This window comes from Oncorhynchus mykiss, chromosome 9, assembly GCF_013265735.2.
Source record: "Oncorhynchus mykiss isolate Arlee chromosome 9, USDA_OmykA_1.1, whole genome shotgun sequence".
In the NCBI taxonomy this organism is placed as follows: Eukaryota; Metazoa; Chordata; class Actinopteri; order Salmoniformes; family Salmonidae; genus Oncorhynchus; species Oncorhynchus mykiss.
Window position 1 is genome coordinate 83,675 of NC_048573.1, and position 22,831 is coordinate 106,505.

General features: G+C 50.0%; 1 protein-coding gene across 5 annotated transcripts; it reads right to left on the bottom strand.

Moving 5' to 3' along the window:
* Positions 1-4,665: 4,665 nt before the first annotated feature.
* Positions 4,666-22,510, bottom strand: LOC110518553 (TSC22 domain family protein 1). 5 transcript variants are annotated; one of them, XR_005053070.1, is made up of 6 exons: positions 21,873-22,510; positions 10,880-11,578; positions 10,609-10,757; positions 7,314-7,405; positions 7,065-7,264; positions 6,250-7,030 (listed from the first exon to the last, which is right to left on the bottom strand). XR_005053070.1 is itself a non-coding variant. In XM_036986985.1 (5 exons), exons 2-5 carry the CDS (start codon positions 11,576-11,578, stop codon positions 4,775-4,777), a joined length of 1,035 nt encoding a protein of 344 aa, XP_036842880.1. In that variant the 5' UTR covers positions 21,873-22,506; the 3' UTR covers positions 4,666-4,774. The 5 variants fall into 5 exon arrangements, 3 of the variants coding, with proteins under 3 accessions (XP_036842880.1, XP_036842881.1, XP_036842882.1); XR_005053071.1 differs by having other exon boundaries at positions 6,250-6,414; positions 6,464-7,264; XM_036986985.1 differs by lacking the exons at positions 6,250-7,030; positions 7,065-7,264 and adding an exon at positions 4,666-4,909 and having other exon boundaries at positions 7,354-7,405; positions 21,873-22,506.
* Between the last annotated feature and the right edge of the window lie 321 nt (positions 22,511-22,831).

Sequence of the window (22,831 nt, forward strand, 5' to 3'; positions counted from 1 at the left end):
GCAGACGGGTCGGTGTATGGGACAAACGGAACGAAGTTGAACACGGAATGCCTCAGCTCCGTTCATTTCTCGAATGTATTGATGATGTTGGTTGGATGGATGGATGGACGGATCTATGGCCTGCTTTCCTATTTTAGATAATTCATAATAAACATAATGTAATACATGTTGCGGACCGGTATGCTCAGGCAGTATCTGAAGAACTGTAGCAGTAATATCATGGTCCACCACAGGAGGGCGCTTTTACCTCAGTTGTTCTAGTCTGTTCTGTCGTCAGTAGATGTAACACAAGCCTGGCAATGACAGTGGTGAAGGTTTGCAATTTTGGGACTTTTCTATTAGTTTATTAAGCCAGGCAAGCACAAACAAGCACATATAAAGTATTTGATTTATTTTGGACATCAGAGCAACCTTGAGTGAAACTTATGAGTCAGAAAAAGGATGTTCATATGATAGGCAAGATAATGTCTACAAAACCGTGCAGAACATATCCAACTGACAATATCCTAAAGAAAGTTAACTATGGAGTCAAAGTTGGAGCAGAAATAACAAAATGACAGTTAATGAATGTGTATGCTTAATCCAGTATACACTAATGTATTAAACAACAGACAAAATGCACATTCTACAGAACAACGGCAGAGTTATATCTTAAGTGTAAAACTAATAATGACTCAATAATCCTTTCTAAGAATAAAGTCTGGAAGTTGTGGGCGGAGCTAAAATGTTGTCTGTCAGAAGTATTACAATGTAAACGTACTTTTAATCCGTCTGTCTGCATATTTCAAGACATGACATTTGGGGGTGTAGTGAGATACCCAATGGGCTGGATGATTCTCTTCTCATGACATATATTAAGAACTAGGAAATCCACTCCCCTGGCCAGTCCTGACAATAAGACCGCAGAAACCTGCCCACATCCTGGTTCACTCTCCCCACCTGCCCATTACTCTCGGGGTGAAAACCTGAGGTGAGGCTGATCGAGACCCCCAGACGTTCCATGAACGCCCTCCAGTCTCTCGAAGTGAACTGGGGACCTAGATCAGACACTATATCCTCAGGCACCCCGTAGTGCCGGAAGACGTGTGTAAACAAGGCCTCCGCAGTCTGTAGTGCCGTAGGGAGACCGGGCAGAGGGAGGAGACGACAGGACTTAGAAAAACGATCCACAATGACCAGGACCGTGGTGTTTCCCTGTGAAGGAGGAAGATCAGTTAGAAAATCCACTGACAGGTGTGACCAAGGCCGTTGTGGAACGGATAAGGGATGTAGCTTACCTCTGGGCAGGTGTCTAGGAGCCTTACACTGGGCACACACCAAGTAGGAGGAAACATAAACCCTCACGTCCCGAGCCAAGGTGGGCCACCGGTACTTCCCAGTCAGAAAGCGCACCGTCCTGCTGATCCCTGGATGACCAGAGGAGGGTGACGTGTGGGCCCAATAGATCAACTGGTCACGGAGGGCAGACGGAACGTACAGACGCCCGACGGGACACTGGAGTGGAGCGAGCTCTGTACGTAACGCCTGCTCAATGTCCGCGTCCAGCTCCCACATGACTGGCGCTACCAGGCAGGAGGCCGGGAGAATAGGAGTCCGATCCATGGACCGCTCCTCTGTGTCATATAGCCGGGACAGTGCGTCTGCCTTCACATTCTGGGAACCTGGTCTGTAGGACAGGGTGAACACAAAACAGGTAAAAAAAACAAAACATGGCCCACCTTGTCTGATGAGGATTCAGTCTACTAGCTGCCCGGATGTACTCCAGGTTGCGGTGGTCAGTCCAGATGAGGAAAGGGTATTTCGCCCCCTCAAGCCAATGTCTCCACACCTTCAGGGCCTTTACCACAGCTAACAACTCCCGGTCCCCCACATCATAGTTTTCTCCGCCGGACTGAGCTTCTTCGACAAGAAAGCGCAGGGGCGGAGCTTCAGTGGCGTGCCCGAGCGCTGTGAAAGCACGGCTCCAACCCCAGCCTCGGACACGTCCACCTCCACTATGAACGCCAAAGAGGGGTCCGGATGTGCCAACACGGGATCCGAGGTAAAGAGAGCCCTCAGGTGACTAAAAGCCCTGTACGCCTCAGTCGACCACTTCAAAAGTACAGGACCCCCCTTCAGCAGTGAGGTAATGGGAGCAGCCACCTGGCCAAAACCCCAGATAAATCTCCGGTAGTAAACCCTAAAAACCGTTGCACCTCCTTTACCGTGGTGGGAGTCGGCCAATTACACACAGCTGAAATGCAATCACTTTCTCCACCCCTGATGTGGAAATGCGGTACACTAGGACAGAGACGGCTTGCTGAAAGAACAGGCATTTCTCAGCCTTGACGTACAGGTCATGCTCCAACAGTCGTCCAAGTACCCTGCTCACCAAGGACACATGCTCGGCGAGTGTAGCGGAGTATATCAGAATGTCATGTTTCAAGCAGACCACCATGGTCCGTGTGCCCAAGAACACAAAGGCAATCTGCCTAAATGACTACAGACCGGTAAAGATGTATATAGAGGTGTGGTGTAAATAGAGGGGGGTGGTGTATATAGAGGTGTTTATAGAGGAGGTGGTGTATATAGAGGTGTGGTGTATATATAGGTGTGGTGTATATAGAGGTGTATATAGAGGTGTGGTGTGTAGAGAGGTGCAGTGTGTATAGAGGTGTTTATAGAGGAGGTGGTGTATATAGAGGTGTGGTGTATATATAGGTGTGGTGTATATAGAGGTGTATATAGAGGTGTGGTGTATATAGAGGTGCGGTGTGTATAGAGGTGTATATAGAGGTGTGGTGTATATAGAGGTGTATATAGAGGTGTGGTGTGTATAGAGGTGCGGTGTGTATAGAGGTGTATATAGAGGTGTGGTGTGTATAGAGGTGTATATAGAGATGTGGTGTATATAGAGGTGTGGTGTATATAGAGGTGTATATAGAGGTGTGGTGTGTATAGAGGTGTAGTGTATATAGAGATGTGGTGTATATAGAGGTGTGGTGTGTATAGAGGTGTATATAGAGGTGTGGTGTATATAGAGGAGTGGTGTATATAGAGGTGTATATAGAGGTGTGGTGTATATAGAGATGTGGTGTATATAGAGGTGTATATAGAGGTGTGGTGTATGTAGAGGTGTATATAGAGGTGTGGTGTATATAGAGATGTGGTGTATATAGATGTGTGGTGTGTATAGAGGAGTGGTGTATATAGAGGTGTATATAGAGGTGTGGTGTATATAGAGATGTGGTGTATATAGAGGTGTATATAGAGGTGTGGTGTGTAGAGGTATATAGTGGTGTGGTGTGTATAGAGGTGTATATACAGGTGTGGTGTATATAGAGGTGTATATAGAGGTGTGGTGTGTAGAGAGGTATATAGAGGTGTTTATAGAGTAGGTGGTGTATATAGAGGTGTTTATAGAGATGGTGTATATAGAAGTGTGTATAGAGGATGTGGTGTGTATAGAGGAGGTGGTGTATATAAAGGTGTTTATAGAGGAGGTGGTGTATGTAGAGGTGTTTATAGAGGTTTGGTGTATATAGAGGTGTTTATAGAGGAGGTGGTGTATATAGAGGTATTTATAGAGGTTTGGTGTATATAGAGGTGTTTATAGAGGAGGTGGTGTATATAGAGGTGTTTATAGAGGAGGTGGTGTGTATAGAGTGGTTTATAGAGGAGGTGGTGTATATAGAGGTGTTTATAGAGATGGTGTATATAGAGGTGTTTATAGAGGTGGTGTGTATAGAGGAGGTGGTGTATATAAAGGTGTTTATAGAGGAGGTGGTGTATATAGAGGTGTTTATAGAGGAGGTGGTGTATATAGAGGTGTTTATAGAAGAGGTGGTGTATATAGAGGTGTGTATAGAGGTGGTGTATGTAGAGGTATTTATAAAGGAGGTGGTGTTGTATAGAGGTGTTTATAGAGGAGGTGGTGTATATAGAGGTGTTTATAGAGGAGGTGGTGAACTATATAGAGGTGTTTATAGAGGAGGTGGTGTACTATATAGAGGTGTATAGAGGTGTTTATAGAGGAGGTGGTGTATGTAGAGGTGTTTATAGAGGAGGTGGTGTATGTATAGGTGTTTATAGAGGAGGTGGTGTATATAGAGATGTTTATAGAGGAGGTGGTGTATGTAGAGGTGTTTATAGAGGAGGTGGTGTATGTAGAGGTGTTTATAGAGGAGGTGGTGTATATAGAGGTGTTTATAGAGGAGGTGGTGTACTATATAGAGGTGTTTATAGAGGAGGTGGTGTATGTAGAGGTGTTTATAGAGGAGGTGGTGCATATAGAGGTGGTGTACTCTATAGAGGTGTTTATAGAGGAGGTGGTGTTTATAGAGGTGGTGGTGTGTATAGAGGGGTTTATAGAGGAGGTGGTGTATATAGAGGTGTTTATAGAGATGGTGTTTATAGAGGTGGTGTATATAAAGGTGTTTATAGAGGAGGTGGTGTATATAGAGGAGGTGGTGTTTATAGAGATGGTGTATATAGAGGTGTTTATAGAGGTGGTGTATATAGAGGTTTTTATAGAGGAGGTGGTGTATATAGAGGTGCTGATCCCTGACTGTTTGTCCTTTCCTTCCCATCCTCTTAGCGCTCCGATCCACATTCTGACCCAGCTCAGCTGGTTACCCCTGACAACGCTGTGTGTGTGTGTGAGAGAGAGTTGTGAGTAGTCAGGCAGGTTTTTAGTAAGTTATTTATTCTTGTTTTCTGCAGTTAGAGATAATCAGTAATGCTGTATGTATTCTGGAAGGACCACTGCAGGAGCGTAACATGGCTGTTGCTGTTGTCAGTCTCTCAGAGTTCTCAGGATATAGTTCTCTCTCTCCAGCTGGGCGTTCCTTTCTGATAGTTCTTTAATCTGTTCCCATAGCAACTCCACTTCCTCTCTGACCGCCAGCATCAGGTGGGTCTTTACAAGGTCCTGAGTGGACAAATATTAAGAACACCATGACAGACTGACCAGGTGAATCCTATGATCCTTCTTGATGTCACTTGTGAAATCCACTTCAGTGTAAGTAAAGGGGAGGAGACAGGTTAAAGAAGGATTTTTAAGCCTTGAGACATGGATTGTGTATGAGCAAGAGGAAGGATTTAAGTGCCTTTGAACGGGGTATGGTAGTAGTGGTATCCCAATATACTGTGTCAATATATAACTATCACTATATAACAATATACCTTGTCAATATATAACTATCACTATATAACAATATACTGTGTCAATATATAACTATCACTATATAACAATATACCTTGTCAATATATAACTATCACTATATAACAATATACCTTGTCAATATATAACTATCACTATATAACAATATACCTTGTCAATATATAACTATCACTATATAACAATATACTGTGTCAATATTTAACTAGAGATATAGAACACACTGTAAACTGTGTGGTTTATAATCTGGGTGGTGGTGAACTCAACGAAGCGCCCCTTGACAGGAACCTTGAGTGGGTATCGATCACAGATACGTAGCATCTCATCATATTTCAACTAGCCATAAAAGTGATGATGACTGTTTTCTGACCAGTATAGCCTTCCCACCAGTTCCTGTGGGTTTTGCAGAAGACGTCATTGGGGGAGGTTGCCTATGTCTGGACTTGCCGCGTGGACCAATCAGGACGAAGACCTGGGTTTTGAAGTTACGAGTGGGGGGGGTATCACAGAGGAATAGGCGGTAAAACCGCGGTGGTACCTGACGTAAGTGGAAGGGTTAGCGGCAGCTACAGCCTTCATATCCCTTGAGGTAGTCTTCAGAACGTTGATTGCTGAATCGAGATCGGATCTCTTCCCTTACTTGCGAGGCTCACCAATACGGAGGTAAATATCGCCATCCTTGGAACAGTAATCGTCTGTTGATCAGTACCTTTAGCTTGTTCGAAGTGAGCGCCACTGTAAATTAGCTTCTTCATGCTAGCTAAGTGTTGCTTCTTGTATCATGTACTGTGATTGGTTGATAGGTTGATAAGGTTGATCGTTCCAAAACCATTGGAGGGGGTGAGCATGGTACCTCCCGGGCAGTTTGCGTTGGGGAGGTTCCAGCCTGAACCGAAATCTACAAGGTGTCGAAATCGTTCCCCATGTTGACTCCCACTGTTGTGTCAAGTTGTCTGGATGTTCTTTGGGTGGTGGACCATTCTAGATACACACAGGAAACTGTTGAGCGTGAAAAACCCAGAAGCATTGTAGTTCTTGACACAAACCGGTGCACCTGGCACCTTCTATCCTACCCCGTTCAAAGGCACTTACATATTTTGTCTTGCTCATTCACCCTCTGAACGGCACACATACCATCCATGTCTCAAAATCCTTCTTTAACCTGTCTCCTCCCCTTCATCTAGACGTGGATATCACAATAAGGTTATTACACAAGAGACCTAGATATCACAATAAGGTTATTACACAACAGAGACCTAGATATCACAATACATGATATCACAATAAGGTTATTACACAACAGACCTAGATATCACAATAAGGTTATTACACAACAGACCTAGATATCACAATAAGGTTAATACACAACAGAGACCTAGATATCACAATACAGACATCACAATAAGGCTATTACACAACAGACCTAGATATCACAATACAGACATCACAATAAGGTTATTACACAACAGACCTAGATATCACAATAAGGTTACTACACAACAGACCTAGATATCACAATACAGACATCACAATAAGGTTATTACACAACAGACCTAGATATCACAATACAGACATCACAATAAGGTTATTACACAACAGACCTAGATATCACAATAAGGTTATTACACAACAGACCTAGATATCACAATACTACATGACATCACAATAAGGTTATTACACAACAGACCTAGATATCACAATACATGACATCACAATAAGGTTATTACACAACAGACCTAGATATCACAATAAGGTTATTACACAACAGACCTAGATATCACAATAAGGTTATTACACAACAGACCTAGATATCACAATAAGGTTATTACACAACAGACCTAGATATCACAATAAGGTTATTACACAACAGACCTAGATATCACAATAAGGTTATTACACAACAGACTAGATATCACAATACTACATGACATCACAATAAGGTTATTACACAACAGAGACCTAGATATCACAATACATGGCATCACAATAAGGTTATTACACAACAGACCTAGATATCACAATACATGACATCACAATAAGGTTATTACACAACAGACCTAGATATCACAATACATGACATCACAATAAGGTTATTACACAACAGACCTAGATATCACAATACATGACATCACAATAAGGTTATTACACAACAGACCTAGATATCACAATAAGGTTATTGCACAACAGAGACCTACCATTGCTTGCTCTATCTTGTTGTCTATTGCGATCATGCTGCTGCTCGACCCACTGCAAAGACAAAATAAACCAGTCAGAATATGTTGACGTGTGTCTAGGTTCAGTGTCATGTGGTGGCACATGGTTCACATTAATGCCTATTCCTAAATCAAACACCTCAAACAATCTAACATATTCCACTGCAGCAAAAACACACACACACCAATCTAAAATGGCACCCTGTTCCCTACATAGTACATAGACCAGGGTGCCTTCACAGTCTTTGTTAGATCACACAGCACAGAGGCACAGAGCCAGAGACCCACTTCTAACCCAACCAGCTACCCTAACCCCACAGAGCCAGAGACCGAACTCTAACCCAGCCAGCTACCCTAACCCCACAGAGCCAGAGACCGAACTCTAACCCAGCCAGCCACCCTAACCCCACAGAGCCAAAGACCCAACTCTAACCCAGCCAGCTACCCTAACCGCTAACCCCACAGAGCCAGAGGCCCAACTCTAACCCAGCCAGCTACACTAACCCCATAGAGCCAGAGACCCAACTCTAACCCAGCCAGCTACCCTAACCCCTAACCCCACAGAGCCAGAGACCCAACTCTAACCCAGCCAGCCAGCTACCCTAACCCCACAGAGCCAGAGACCCAACTCTAACCCAGCCAGCTACCCTAACCCCACAGAGCCAGAGACCCACCTCTAACCCAGCCAGCTACCCTAACCCCACAGAGCCAGAGACCCAACTCTAACACAGCCAGCTACCCTAACCCCACAGAGCCAGAGACCCAACTCTAATCCAGCCAGCCAGCTACCCTAGCCCCATAGAGCCAGAGACCCAACTCTAACCCAGCCAGCTACCATAACCCCACAGAGCCAGAGACCCACCTCTAACCCAGCCAGCTACCCTAACCCCACAGAGCCAGAGACCCAACTCTAACCCAGCCAGCCACCCTAACCCCACAGAGCCAGAGACCCAACTCTAACCCAGCCAGCCAGCTACCCTAACCCCACAGAGCCAGAGACCCAACTCTAATCCAGCCAGCTACCCTAACCCCACAGAGCCAGAGCCCCAACTCTAACCCAGCCAGCTACCCTAACCCCACAGAGCCAGATACCCACCTCTAACCCAGCCAGCTACCCTAACCCCACAGAGCCAAAGACCCAACTCTAACCCAGCCAGCTACCCTAACCGCTAACCCCACAGAGCCAGAGGCCCAACTCTAACCCAGCCAGCTACACTAACCCCATAGAGCCAGAGACCCAACTCTAACCCAGCCAGCTACCCTAACCAGTAACCCCACAGAGCCAGAGACCCAACTCTAACCCAGCCAGCTACCCTAACCCCACAGAGCCAGAGACCCAACTCTAACCTAGCCAGCTGCCCTAACCCCACAGAGCCAAAGACCCAACTCTAACCCAGCCAGCTACCCTAACCGCTAACCCCACAGAGCCAGAGGCCCAACTCTAACCCAGCCAGCTACACTAACCCCATAGAGCCAGAGACCCAACTCTAACCCAGCCAGCTACCCTAACCAGTAACCCCACAGAGCCAGAGACCCAACTCTAACCCAGCCAGCTACCCTAACCCCACAGAGCCAGAGACCCAACTCTAACCTAGCCAGCTACCTTAACCCCACAGAGCCAGAGACCCAACTCTAACCTAGCCAGCTGCCCTAACCCCACAGAGCCAGAGACACAACTCTAACCCTGCCAGCTACCCTAACCCCACAGAGCCAGAGACCCAACTCTAACCCAGCCAGCCAGCTACCCTAAGCCCACAGAGCCAGAGACCCAACTCTAATCCAGCCAGCTACCCTAACCCCACAGAGCCAGAGACCCACCTCTAACCCAGCCAGCTACCCTAACCCCACAGAGCCAGAGACCCACCTCTAACCCAGCCAGCTACCCTAACCCCACAGAGCCAGATGAGACCCACCTCTAACCCAGCCAGCTACCCTAACCCCTAACCCCACAGAACCAGAGACCCAACTCTAACCCAGCCCCAGCCATCCAGTTGATCCCAGATGAGAGCAGGCTTTGTCTGTGGATTTAGATTATGCAGATTACCTCCTGATTCTATCCACATGTCTCATTGGCAAATCATCACTTTACTTTCCGCATGGCGGAGTCTCCTGTCAAGGCGAGGGAAGTGTGAGCTCACAGAGCCAGAGACCCAACTCTAAACCAGCCCCAGCCAGCTACCCTAACCCCATAGAGCCAGAGACCCAACTCTAACCCAGCCCCAGCCAGCTACCCTAAACCCATAGAGCCAGAGACCCAACTCTAACCCAGCCCCAGCCAGCTACCCTAACCCCATAGAGCCAGAGACCCAACTCTAACCCAGCCCCAGCCAGCTACCCTAACCCCTAACCCTATAGAGCCAGAGACCCAACTCTAACCCAACCAGCTACCCTAACCCCATAGAGCCAGAGACCCAACTCTAACCCAGCCCCAGCCAGCTACCCTAACCCCCTAGCGCCAGAGACCCAACTCTAACCCAGCCAGCTACCCTAACCCCACAGAGTCAGAGACCCAACTCTAACCCAGCCCCAGCCAGCTACCCGAACCCCACAGAGCCAGAGACCCAACTCTAACCCAGCCAGCTACCCTAACACCACAGAGCCAGAGACCCAACTCTAAACCAGCCCCAGCCAGCTACCCTAACCCCACAGAGCCAGAGACGCAACTCTAACCCAGTTAGCTACCCTAACCCCACAGAGCCAGAGACCCAACTCTAACCCACCCAGCCAGCTACCCTAACCCCTAACCCCACAGAGCCAGAGACCCAACTCTAACCCAGCCAGCTACCCTAACCCCACAGAGCCAGAGACCCAACTCTAACCCAGCCAGTTACCCTAACCCCACAGAGCCAGAGACCCAACTCTAACCCAGCCAGCTACCCTAAGCCCACAGAGCCAGAGACCCAACTCTAACCCAGCCCCAGCCAGCTAGTTGAACACAGATGAGAGCAGGCTTTGTCTGTGGATTTAGATTCTCACGAGGGACCATTCTGCCTCTCCCACACACCACACTGTACTGCACTCTCATTGGCTCACACAGGCACAACCTCACTTCCAAACCCCACCCACTCAGTGCCTCAGCCAATGACAACATTCTCAGCTGCCCACTCGCTAGGAGTATGCTGATTATCTCTCTCTTTAGAATAAAGAAACACAGCTCTCCCACCCAACAGAAACATGACTGAGGTCAAATACACTCACTGTCCCAGAGGGGGATCTAACCCACACATACCACCATACCTGTCATCCCCCGGCAGATGGAAGCCCCCCCCGGAGCCGAACATGGACCAGCCCGAAGGAGTCTGGATGGGTGTCAAACTGGGTGGGAACACACCATCTCTATCCTGTAGGGGGGAGCTGGGCTGGGAATTAGACACTCTCAACAGGGACTAGACAGGGGGAGAGAGAGAGAAAGAGAGAGAGAGAGAGAGAAGAAGAAACAGTGAACGGCTTTAAAACACCTCTGTGTGTGTGTGTGTGTGTGTGTGTGTGTGTGTGTGTGTGTTCTCACCCTCCCGGTAGCGTCCACATCCAGGCGTAGAGGAGGGGGGATGTTCCGTGGGCGGGGGCTGGGTGGAGGGGGCGTGGAGTTGACCAATCGTAAGTGGAGTCTGTCCAGGTGTGTGGGGGAGGACGGGCCGCTGTGGAGGAGGAGGGGCTTCAGCCCTCCAAACCTCTCCCCATCTGACCCTATTGGCTGGGCCAGCAAGTGGGAGGTACCCTGAGAGTGCACAAGGTGTCCCGTCCTGAGCGCACGCACGTTCCCCAGCAGCCCGACTGCAGCCCCTCCCCTCTCTAGACCAATCCCCTCAAGCGACTCCAGAGAGTGGGCGTGTCTCATGCTGTCAATCACCCGTCTAAGCCCCAACCCTTCCTCTCGTTCCAGGAAGTCAGTGCAGGTCCATCGCCCCCGGTGATAGGGTTCTCCGTGGCCCTGGCCCAATCGGACGACACGGAACCTGGATCCCTGTCCCGTGGCATCTTGGGAGTTGCATTTCCTCAGCGAGAGGGGAGTCGTCGGCTGGGAGGTGCTTCCCTGCTGGTGGAAGGGGCCAGGCTGGGAGGAAGCAGTGGATTGGCTGGAGGACGGAGGGGAGGGATTTGATTGGCTAGAGGCCTGGGCAGGGGGTGGGGCTTCCCCGGAGCTCTGAGTGTAGTCTGACGTCACACTGGTAATCTGGAAGCCACTCCTCTTCTTCCCTCCACTCATCTAAACACAGAGACAGAGACACACAGTGAGAGCTGGATGTGCCAGCAGGGCTAGTGTGTGTGTGTGTTTTGATAAGTGGGGGGTTAAGGTTACTGTTAACTGACAGTGGTAGGGTACAGCAGTCAACCACAGAGGGTTACTGTTAACTGACAGTGGTAGGGTACAGCAGTCAACCACAGAGGGTTACTGTTAACTGACAGTGGTAGGGTACAGCAGTCAACCACTGAGGGTTACTGTTAACTGACAGTGGTAGGGTACAGCAGTCAAACACAGAGGGTTACTGTTAACTGACAGTGGTAGGGTACAGCAGTCAACCACAGAGGGAGTGGCAGGGAGCAGCTATTGCACAACACTGGGCTAGCTGTGTGTGTGTGTGTGTGTGTGTGTGTGTGTGTGTGTGTTCAGGTTATGCAGCACTGACAGATATAAACCAGTTTACCAACATTACTAAATAATTATGACTTAGAAGAAACAGGTGGTATTTCTGCTTCATGACAAACACCAGAGACAAACACCAGATCTCACAACAGCTGGATTGGTGTCAACTAAGCACATCATATGATATAACAATCTGATACCTGGATAGGTGTTTAACAAAAAAACAGGCCCAATAACCATGATTTATGAGCGTTAGTAAAAATAAAGAAAAGAAGATGAGTTTCTCTGAAATCCTCCCAGATGTTCCCTAGTAAAGTCATACTTGGTTACATTCATATGGCTATTTCACTGTCAGTTATAGACTCACTCCTCTACCTTCTTGTGCTAAGTTGAGGGAAGGATAAATCTTTTCTAATCTTTTGATGAGTTGAATGTGAACTCTACTCCGTTAAGGAAGACTTTCAGCGTTACGGGAAAACGCAGCGCGAATCTCACCCCCTTGTTGTACAGCTCATAGAATGCAGCCCGGTCCTTGGTCACCTCGCTGTAGTAGCTGGCCGGTCCTTGGTCACCACGCTGTAGTAGCTGGCCGGTCCTTGGTCACCACGCTGTAGTAGCTGGCCGGTCCTTGGTCACCTCGCTGTAGTAGCTGGCCGGTCCTTGGTCACCACGCTGTAGTAGCTGGCCGGTCCTTGGTCACCTCGCTGTAGTAGCTGGCCGGTCCTTGGTCACCTCGCTGTAGTAGCTGGCCGGTCCTTGGTCACCTCGCTGTAGTAGCTGGCCGGTCCTTGGTCACCACGCTGTAGTAGCTGGCCGGTCCTTGGTCACCTCGCTGTAGTAGCTGGCCGGTCCTTGGTCACCACGCTGTAGTAGCTGGCCGGTCCTTGGTCACCTCGCTGTAGTAGCTGGCCGGTCCTTGGTCACCTCGCTGTAGTAGCTGGCCGGTCCTTGGTCACCTCGCTGTAGTAGCTGGCCGGTCCTTGGTCACCACGCTGTAGTAGCTGGCCGGTCCTTGGTCACCTCGCTGTAGTAGCTGGCCGGTCCTTGGTCACCTCGCTGTAGTAGCTGGCCGGTCCTTGGTCACCTCGCTGTAGTAGCTGGCCGGTCCTTGGTCACCTTGTTGTAGTAGCTGCCCAGTACTTGGTTACCTTGCTGTAGTAGCAGCCCGGTCCTTGGTCACCTCGCTGTAGTAGCTGGCCGGTCCTTGGTCACCTCGCTGTAGTAGCTGGCCGGTCCTTGGTCACCTCGCTGTAGTAGCTGGCCGGTCCTTGGTCACCTCGCTGTAGTAGCTGGCCGGTCCTTGGTCACCTCGCTGTAGTAGCTGGCCGGTCCTTGGTCACCTCGCTGTAGTAGCTGGCCGGTCCTTGGTCACCTCGCTGTAGTAGCTGGCCTTGTCTTGGTCACCTCGCTGTAGTAGCTGGCCGGTCCTTGGTCACCTCGCTGTAGTAGCTTGCCGGTCCTTGGTCACCTCGCGGTAGTAGCTGGACGGTCCTTGGTCACCTTGCTGTAGTAGCTGGCCGGTCCTTGGTCACCTTGCTGTAGTAGCTGGCCGGTCCTTGGTCACCTTGCTGTAGTAGCTGTAGTAGCTGGCCGGTCCTTGGTCACCTTGCTGTAGTAGCTGTAGTAGCTGGCCAGTCCTTGGTTACCTTGCTGTAGTAGCAGCCCGGTCCTTGGTCACCTTGCTGTAGTAGCTGGCCAGTCCTTGGTCACCTTGCTGTAGTAGCTGGCCGGTCCTTGGTCACCTTGCTGTAGTAGCTGTAGTAGCTGGCCGGTCCTTGGTCACCTCGCTGTAGTAGCTGGCCGGTCCTTGGTCACCTCGCTGTAGTAGCTGGCCGGTCCTTGGTCACCTTGCTGTAGTAGCTGGCCGGTCCTTGGTCACCTTGCTGTAGTAGCTGTAGTAGCTGGCCGGTCCTTGGTCACCTCGCTGTAGTAGCTGGCCGGTCCTTTGTCACCTTGCTGTAGTAGCTGGCCGGTCCTTGGTCACCTCGCTGTAGTAGCTGGCCGGTCCTTGGTCACCTTGCTGTAGTAGCTGGCCGGTCCTTGGTCACCTTGCTGTAGTAGCTGGCCGGTCCTTGGTCACCTTGCTGTAGTAGCTGTAGTAGCTGGCCGGTCCTTGGTCACCTCGCTGTAGTAGCTGGCCGGTCATTTGGCACCTTGCTGTAGTAGCTGGCCGGTCCATGGTTACTTTGCTGCAGTAGCTGGCCGGTCCTTGGTCACCTTGCTGTAGTAGCTGGCCGGTCCTTGGTCACCTTGCTGTAGTAGCTGGCCGGTCCTTGGTTACCTTGCTGCAGTAGCTGTAGTAGCTGGCCGGTCCTTGGTCACCTCGCTGTAGTAGCTGGCCGGTCCTTGGTCACCTCGCTGTAGTAGCTGGCCGGTCCTTGGTCACCTCGCTGTAGTAGCTGGCCGGTCCTTGGTCACCTCGCTGTAGTAGCTGGCCGGTCCTTGGTCACCTCGCTGTAGTAGCTGGCCGGTCCTTGGTCACCTCACGGTAGTAGCTGGCCGGTCCTTGGTCACCTTGCTGTAGTAGCTTGCCGGTCCTTGGTCACCTCGCTGTAGTAGCTGTAGTAGCAGCCCGGTCCTTGGTCACCTCGCTGTAGTAGCTGTAGTAGCTGGCCGGTCCTTGGTCACCTTGCTGTAGTAGCTGTAGTAGCTGGCCGGTCCTTGGTCACCTTGCTGTAGTAGCAGCCCGGTCCTTGGTCACCTTGCTGTAGTAGGTGGCCAGTCCTTGGTCACCTTGCTGTAGTAGCTGGCCGGTCCTTGGTCACCTTGATGTAGTAGCTGTAGTAGCTGGCCGGTCCTTGGTCACCTCGCTGTAGTAGCTGGCTGGTCCTTGGTCACCTTGCTGTAGTAGCTGGCCAGTCCTTGGTCACCTTGCTGTAGAAGCTGGCCGGTCCTTGGTCACCTTGCTGTAGTAGCTGGCCGGTCCTTGGTCACCTCGCTGTAGTAGCTGGCCGGTCCTTGGTCACCTAGCTGTAGTAGCTGGCCGGTCCTTGGTCACCTAGCTGTAGTAGCTGGCCGGTCCTTGGTTACCTTGCTGCAGTAGCTGGCCGGTCCTTGGTCACCTTGCTGTAGTAGCTGGCCGGTCCTTGGTCACCTTGCTGTAGTAGCTGGCCGGTCCTTGGTTACCTTGCTGCAGTAGCTGTAGTAGCTGGCCGGTCCTTGGTTACCTTGCTGCAGTAGCTGTAGTAGCTGGCCGGTCCTTGGTTACCTTGCTGTAGTAGCTGGCCGGTCCTTGGTCACCTTGCTGTAGTAGCTGGCCGGTCCTTGGTCACCTTGCTGTAGTAGCTGGCCGGTCTTTGGTCACCTTGCTGTAGTAGCTGGCCGGTCCTTGGTCACCTTGCTGTAGTAGCTGGCCGGTCCTTGGTCACCTTGCTGTAGTAGCTGGCCGGTCTTTGGTCACCTTGCTGTAGTAGCTGGCCGGTCCTTGGTCACCTTGCTGTAGTAGCTGGCCGGTCCTTGGTTACCTTGCTGTAGTAGCTGTAGTAGCTGGCCGGTCCTTGGTCACCTTGCTGTAGTAGCTGGTCGGTCCTTGGTTACCTTGCTGTAGTAGCTGTAGTAGCTGGCCGGTCCTTGGTTACCTTGCTGTAGTAGCTGTAGTAGCAGCCCGGTCCTTGGTCACCTTGCTGTAGTAGCTGTAGTAGCTGGCCGGTCCTTGGTCACCTTGCTGTTGTAGCTGGCCGGTCCTTGGTCACCTTGCTGTAGTAGCTGTAGTAGCTGGCCGGTCCTTGGTCACCTCGCTGTAGTAGCAGCCCGGTCCTTGGTCACCTTGTTGTAGTAGCTGTAGTAGCTGGCTGGTCCTTGGTTACCTTGCTGCAGTAGCTGTCCGGTCCTTGGTCACCTTGCTGTAGTCGCTGTAGTAGCTGTCCGGTCCTTGGTCACCTTGCTGTAGTAGCTGTAGTAGCTGGCCGGTCCTTGGTCACCTCGCTGTAGTAGCTGTAGTAGCTGGCCGGTCCTTGGTCACCTCGCTGTAGTAGCTGTAGTAGCTGGCCGGTCCTTGGTCACCTCGTTGTAGTAGCAGGCCGGTCCTTGGTCACCTTGCTGTAGTAGCTGGCCGGTCCTTGGTTACCTTGCTGTAGTAGCTGGCTGGTCCTTGGTTACCTTGCCGTAGTAGCTGTAGTAACTGGCCAGTCCTTGGTTACCTTGCTGTAGTAGCTGTAGTAGCTGGCCAGTCCATGGTTACCTTGCTGTAGTAGCTGTAGTAGCTGGCCGGTCCTTGGTTACCTTGCTGTAGTAGCTGGCCAGTCCTTGGTCACCTTGCTGTAGTAGCTGTAGTAGCTGGCCGGTGCTTGGTCTCCTTGCTGTAGTAGCTGTAGTAGCAGCCTGGTCCTTGGTCACCTTGCTGTAGTAGCTGGCCGGGTCCTTGGTTACCTTGCTGTAGTAGAAGGCCGGTCCTTGGTTACCTTGCTGTAGTAGCTGGCCGGTCCTTGGTCACCTTGCTGTAGTAGCTGGCCGGTCCTTGGTCACCTTGCTGTAGTAGCTGGCCGGTCCTTGGTTACCTTGCTGTAGTAGTTAGCTGGTCCTTGGTTACCTTGCTGTAGTAGCTGGCCGGTCCTTGGTTACCTTGCTGTAGTAGAAGGCCGGTCCTTGGTTACCTTGCTGTAGTAGCTGGCCGGTCCTTGGTTACCTTGCTGTAGTAGCAGTAGTAGCTGGCCAGTCCTTGGTTACCTTGCTGTAGTAGCTGTAGTAGCTGGCCAGTCCTTGGTCACCTTGCTGTAGTAATCAAATGTATTTATATAGCCCTTCGTACATCACCTGATATCTCAAAGTGCTGTACAGAAACCCAGCCTAAAACCCCAAACAGCAAGCAATGCAGGTGAAGAAGCAGCCCGGTCCTTGGTCACCTCACTGTAGTAGCAGCCCGGTCCTTGGTCACCTTGTTGTAGTAGCTGGCCGGTTCTTAGTCACCTTGCTGTAGTAGCTGTAGTAGCTGGCCAGTCCTTGGTTACCTTGCTGTAGTAGCAGTAGTAGCTGGCCAGTCCTTGGTTACCTTGCTGTAGTAGCATCCCGGTCCTTGGTCACCTCGCTGTAGTAATCAAATGTATTTATATAGCCCTTCGTACATCAGCTGATATCTCAAAGTGCTGTACAGAAACCCAGCCTAAAACCCCAAACAGCAAGGAATGCAGGTGTAGAAGCAGCCCGGTCCTTGGTCACCTCACTGTAGTAGCAGCCCGGTCCTTGGCCACCTTGTTGTAGTAGCTGGCCGGTCCTTAGTCACCTTGCTGTAGTAGCAGCCCGGTCCTTGGTCACCTTGCTGTAGTAGCTGGCCGGTCCTTGGTTACCTTGCTGTAGTAGCTGGCCGGTCCTTGGTTACCTTGCTGTAGTAGCTGTAGTAGCAGCCCGGTCCTTGGTTACCTTGCTGTAGTAGCACTAGTAGCAGCCCGGTCCTTAGTCACCTTGCTGTAGTAGCAGCCCGGTCCTTGGTTACCTTGCTGTAGTAGCTGGCCGGTCCTTGGTTACCTTGCTGTAGTAGCTGTAGTAGCAGCCGGGTCCTTAGTCACCTTGCTGTAGTAGCAGCCCGGTCCTTGGTCACCTTGCTGTAGTAGCTGGCCGGTCCTTGGTTACCTTGCTGTAGTAGCTGTAGTAGCAGCCCGGTCCTTGGTTACCTTGCTGTAGTAGCTGGCCGGTCCTTGGTCACCTTGCTGTAGTAGCTGTAGTAGCAGCCCGGTCCTTGGTTACCTTGCTGTAGTAGCTGTAGTAGCAGCCCGGTCCTTGGTTACCTTGCTGTAGTAGCTGGCCGGTCCTTGGTCACCTTGCTGAAGTAGCTGTAGTAGCAGCCCGGTCCTTGGTTACCTTGCTGTAGTAGCTGTAGTAGCAGCCCGGTCCTTGGTCACCTTGCTGTAGTAGCTGCCCAGTACTTGGTTACCTTGCTGTAGTAGCTGGCCGGTCCTTGGTCACCTCGCTGTAGTAGCTGGCCGGTCCTTGGTCACCTTGCTGTAGTAGCTGGCCAGTCCTTGGTTACCTTGCTGTAGTAGCAGCCCGGTCCTTGGTCACCTTGCTGTAGTAGCTGTAGTAGCAGCCCGGTCCTTGGTCACCTCGCTGTAGTAGCTGGCCGGTCCTTGGTCACCTTGCTGTAGTAGCTGGCCGATCCTTGGTCACCTTGCTGTAGTAGCTGTAGTAGCTGGCCGGTCCTTGGTCACCTTGCTGTAGTAGCTGTAGTAGCAGCCCGGTCCTTGGTCACCTCGCTGTAGTAGCTGGCCGGTCCTTGGTCACCTTGCTGTAGTAGCTGTAGTAGCTGGCCGGTCCTTGGTCACCTTGCTGTAGTAGCAGCCCGGTCCTTGGTTACCTTGCTGTAGTAGCTGCCCAGTACTTGGTTACCTTGCTGTAGTAGCAGCCCGGTCCTTGGTCACCTCGCTGTAGTAGCTGGCCAGTACTTGGTTACCTTGCTGTAGTAGCTGCCCAGTACTTGGTTACCTTGCTGTAGTAGCTGGCCGGTCCTTGGTTACCTTGCTGTAGTAGCTGGCCGGTCCTTGGTCACCTCGCTGTAGTAGCTGGCCAGTACTTGGTTACCTTGCTGTAGTAGCTGCCCAGTACTTGGTTACCTTGCTGTAGTAGCTGGCCGGTCCTTGGTCACCTCGCTGTAGTAGCTGGCCGGTCCTTGGTCACCTTGCTGTAGTAGCTGGCCAGTCCTTGGTTACCTTGCTGTAGTAGCAGCCCGGTCCTTGGTCACCTCGCTGTAGTAGCTGTAGTAGCTGGCCGGTCCTTGGTTACCTTGCTGTAGTAGCTGGCCGGTCCTTGGTCACCTCGCTGTAGTAGCTGTAGTAGCTGGCCGGTCCTTGGTCACCTCGCTGTAGTAGCTGGCCGGTCCTTGGTCACCTCGCTGTAGTAGCTGTAGTAGCTGGCCGGTCCTTGGTCACCTCGCTGTAGTAGCTGGCCGGTCCTTGGTCACCTTGCTGTAGTAGCTGACCGGTCCTTGGTCACCTTGCTGTACTAGCTGGCTGGTCCTTGGTCACCTCGCTGTAGTAGCAGCCCGGTCCTTGGTCACCTCGCTGTAGTAGCAGCCCGGTCCTTGGTCACCTCGCTGTAGTAGCTGGCCAGTTCTTGGTCACCTTGCTGTAGTAGCTGGCCGGTCCTTGGTCACCTCGCTGTAGTAGCAGCCCGGTCCTTGGTCACCTCGCTGTAGTAGCAGCCCGGTCCTTGGTCACCTCGCTGTAGTAGCAGCCCGGTCCTTGGTCACCTCGCTGTAGTAGCTGGCCGGTCCTTGGTCACCTTGCTGTAGTAGCTGGCCGGTCCTTGGTTACCTTGCTGTAGTAGCTGGCCGGTCCTTGGTCACCTTGCTGTAGTAGCAGCCCGGTCCTTGGTCACCTCGCTGTAGTAGCTGGCCGGTCCTTGGTCACCTTGCTGTATTAGCTGGCCGGTCCTTGGTCACCTTGCTGTAGTAGCTGGCCGGTCCTTGGTCACCTCGCTGTAGTAGCTGGCCGGTCCTTGGTCACCTCGCTGTAGTAGCTGGCCGGTCCTTGGTCACCTTGCTGTAGTAGCTGGCCGGTCCTTGGTCACCTTGCTGTAGTAGCTGGCCGGTCCTTGGTCACCTTGCTTTAGTAGCTGGCCGGTCCTTGGTCACCTCGCTGTAGTAGCTGGCCGGTCCTTGGTCACCTCGCTGTAGTAGCTAGGGATCAGCCGGAGTTCAGACCCTTGGAACTCAAGTGTTTTTCTGTTGCTGAGCAGAGGACACTATCCTTCACTGAGTATTGATGGAACCTCACCAGCAACCTCAGGTGACTGTGACAGCATCTCCTCCCCCAAGATCTCCATCAACAGATTAGCAGTAAAGGTGGTAGCCTGTGGTAGTTTCACTATCTCGGGCAGGCCTGTGATTTTGATGGTTTGGTATCTTGATGGTTTGGTATCTTCTCCAGTACCCATGTCAGTTGATGAGGGACTCCTGAGTCTTCTCCAGTACCTGAGTCTTCTCCTGTACCCATGTCAGTTGGTGAGGGATTCCCGAGTCTTCTCCAGTACCCATGTCAGTTGGTGAGGGATTCCCGAGTCTTCTCCAGTACCCATGTCAGTTGGTGAGGGAATCCTGAGTCTTCTCCAGTACCCATGGCAGTTGGTGAGGGATTCCTGAGTCTTCTCCAGTACCCATGTCAGTTGGTGAGGGACTCCTGAGTCTTCTCCAGTACCCATGTCAGTTGGTGAGGGAATCCTGAGTCTTCTCCAGTACCCATGTCAGTTGGTGAGGGACTCCTGAGTCTTCTCCAGCCCAGTAACCCAATCGCCCATGTCAGTTGGTGACATTTCCAAGTCTGTAACCTGTACTCCCTGGGCTTTCACATCAATTTCAAGTTCTGCAAAAGGTTCATTGAATGTACTTATTTAGCACTTTCATGATAGCCACTACTGCTGGAACATTGTAGATACATCAGCCTTGTACCTGGTGTTGACTGTGTTTGGTGCTGGTTGTTGTTCCGCTTTACGTTGAGAAACAGCTACTAGCAACATGGGTCCGATCTTTTACTTCTCTGATATACAAATATTAGGCCAGTGTTAATATTAATATTTAAATATTAGGCCAATGTTAACATTTAAATATTAGGCCAGTGTTAATATTCATATTTAAATATTAGGCCAATGTTAACATTTAAATATTAGGCCAGTGTTAATATTAATATTTAAATATTAGGCCAGTGTTAATATTAATATTTAAATATTAGGCCAATGTTAACATTTACATATTAGGCCAGTGTTAATATTAATATTTAAATATTAGGCCAGTGTTAATATTAATATTTAAATATTAGGCCAGTGTTAATATTAATATTTAAATATTAGCCCAGTGTTAATATTAATATTTAAATATTAGGCCAATGTTAACATTTAAATATTAGGCCGGTGTTAATATTAATATTAGGCCAGTGGTAATTTTATAGCATTTTAAGCAAAAAAAAGGGTGATAATATTGAGTGATATTTGCGCACCTCACTCCATTACTCACCCAGAACAGGAAGCTCGAGCTACAGTCTATATCATAACTAGACCAGTTGGTAACTCTACAGTCTATATCATAACTAGACCAGCTGGTAACTCTACAGTCTATATCATAACTAGACCAGTTGGTAACTCTACAGTCTATATCATAACTAGACCAGTTGGTAACTCTACAGTCTATATCATAACTAGACCAGTTGGTAACTCTACAGTCTATATCATAACTAGACCAGTTGGTAACTCTACAGTCTGTGTATCAAACTAGACCAGTTGGTAACTCTACAGTCTATATCATAACTAGACCAGTTGGTAACTCTACAGTCTATATCATAACTAGACCAGTTGGTAACTCTACAGTCTATATCATAACTAGACCAGTTGTTCACTCTACAGTATGTGTATCATACCTAGACCAGTTAACTCTCCAGTCTGTGTATCAAACTAGACCAGTTGGTAACTCTACAGTCTGTGTAACATACCTAGACCAGTTGGTAACTCTACAGTCTATATCATAACTAGACCAGTTGGTAACTCTACAGTCTATATCATAACTAGACCAGTTGGTAACTCTACAGTCTGTATCATAACTAGACCAGTTGTTCACTCTACAGTATGTGTATCATACCTAGACCAGTTAACTCTCCAGTATGTGTATGATAACTAGAACAGTTAACTCTACAGTCTGTGTATCATACCTACAGTAGGACCGTTGTTAAGGTCTTCATAGAGGACAGCTATAACCCTAAGTATTACTGTTATCGGTTCAACAATCACTCAGCTACGTGCTTGAATGTAATTCCGCTCAGTGACGTCACCGGTAATAACGTACAACGAAGCCTCTATACAGCCTGACCCATCAACAAGTTCCGTGCATTTCAATACAATCCCTTCTCTCCCTCCCCCTTCACAGAGCTATTCAGATGCACAACTTTCTTTGGTATTGTTTTTCCTTCTTGGTAGAGTTTGTTTCAGGCGAAAGACGACGTACCTTGTTTGATGGTCGCCTCTATGACTTACATGACGACATCTCATCACAGCCGAACAGACACACTGCATAACCTTCACCAGTTGGATGTTGGGATAAATAAATGTCAACTTTATAAAATCAGACTTTTATAAAAATGGTAGAAAGAGTTGGAAAAGTACTCCTCGCCCAATCGCCGCTAGCTCTATCGGCCGTAGCTCCCGTTTCCAGGCTCACCCCACGGTTATAATATCCCGTTGGACCGGAGAGATGAGCAGGGACCGTACTTGGATCAGGGCATGGGGCAAAGGGTGAGGGTCTGCTGCAGTCCCGGTCCGCCCTGTACTAGCAGCTCTTCCATGGAGCCCCGACAGAGACAGGCATCAGTAGAGGAGCCACGGAAAGGGAGAGCAGGCTGGAGTTATCTGTTAGCTGGCCTGGGACAAGTGAGTTAACTAACTACAGTAACTAACTACATTCTAGTTTTAACTAGCTTCTTCTGCTTTCCGCGGTGTCTGTCCGTCTTTACTCTCCCTCCACCCGTCTCTCTCTCCAGGAAAAAGAAGGGTAGCGTTCTGCTCTCACACTATCTACATGTTTATTTATCTTTAGCAAACTGTTGACAACTTTCATAAACCCGGAAGTTCCGCTCCGTGTTTATGGCGCCCTGGCGGTCCCTGCTGGCCAGATCAAAGTACTGCTGTCTCCCTCCAGCGGATGGCGTTTTTTCGTTGTTTTTTCGAAGTGGGATGGGGCCTGATGCCATCGAAGAGGCGTGTGTACACGTGGGGAACTTGGTGTAGAGATATCGGAGGAGCAATGATTTTTTTTTATTTAACCTTAATTTAACGAGGCAAGTCAGTTATTTTCAATGACGGCCTACCAGGGCGCCTTGTTCAGGGGCAGAATGACAGATTTTGACCTTGTCTTCTCAGGGATTTGATCCAGCAACCTTTCAGTTACTGACCCAACGCACTAGGCTA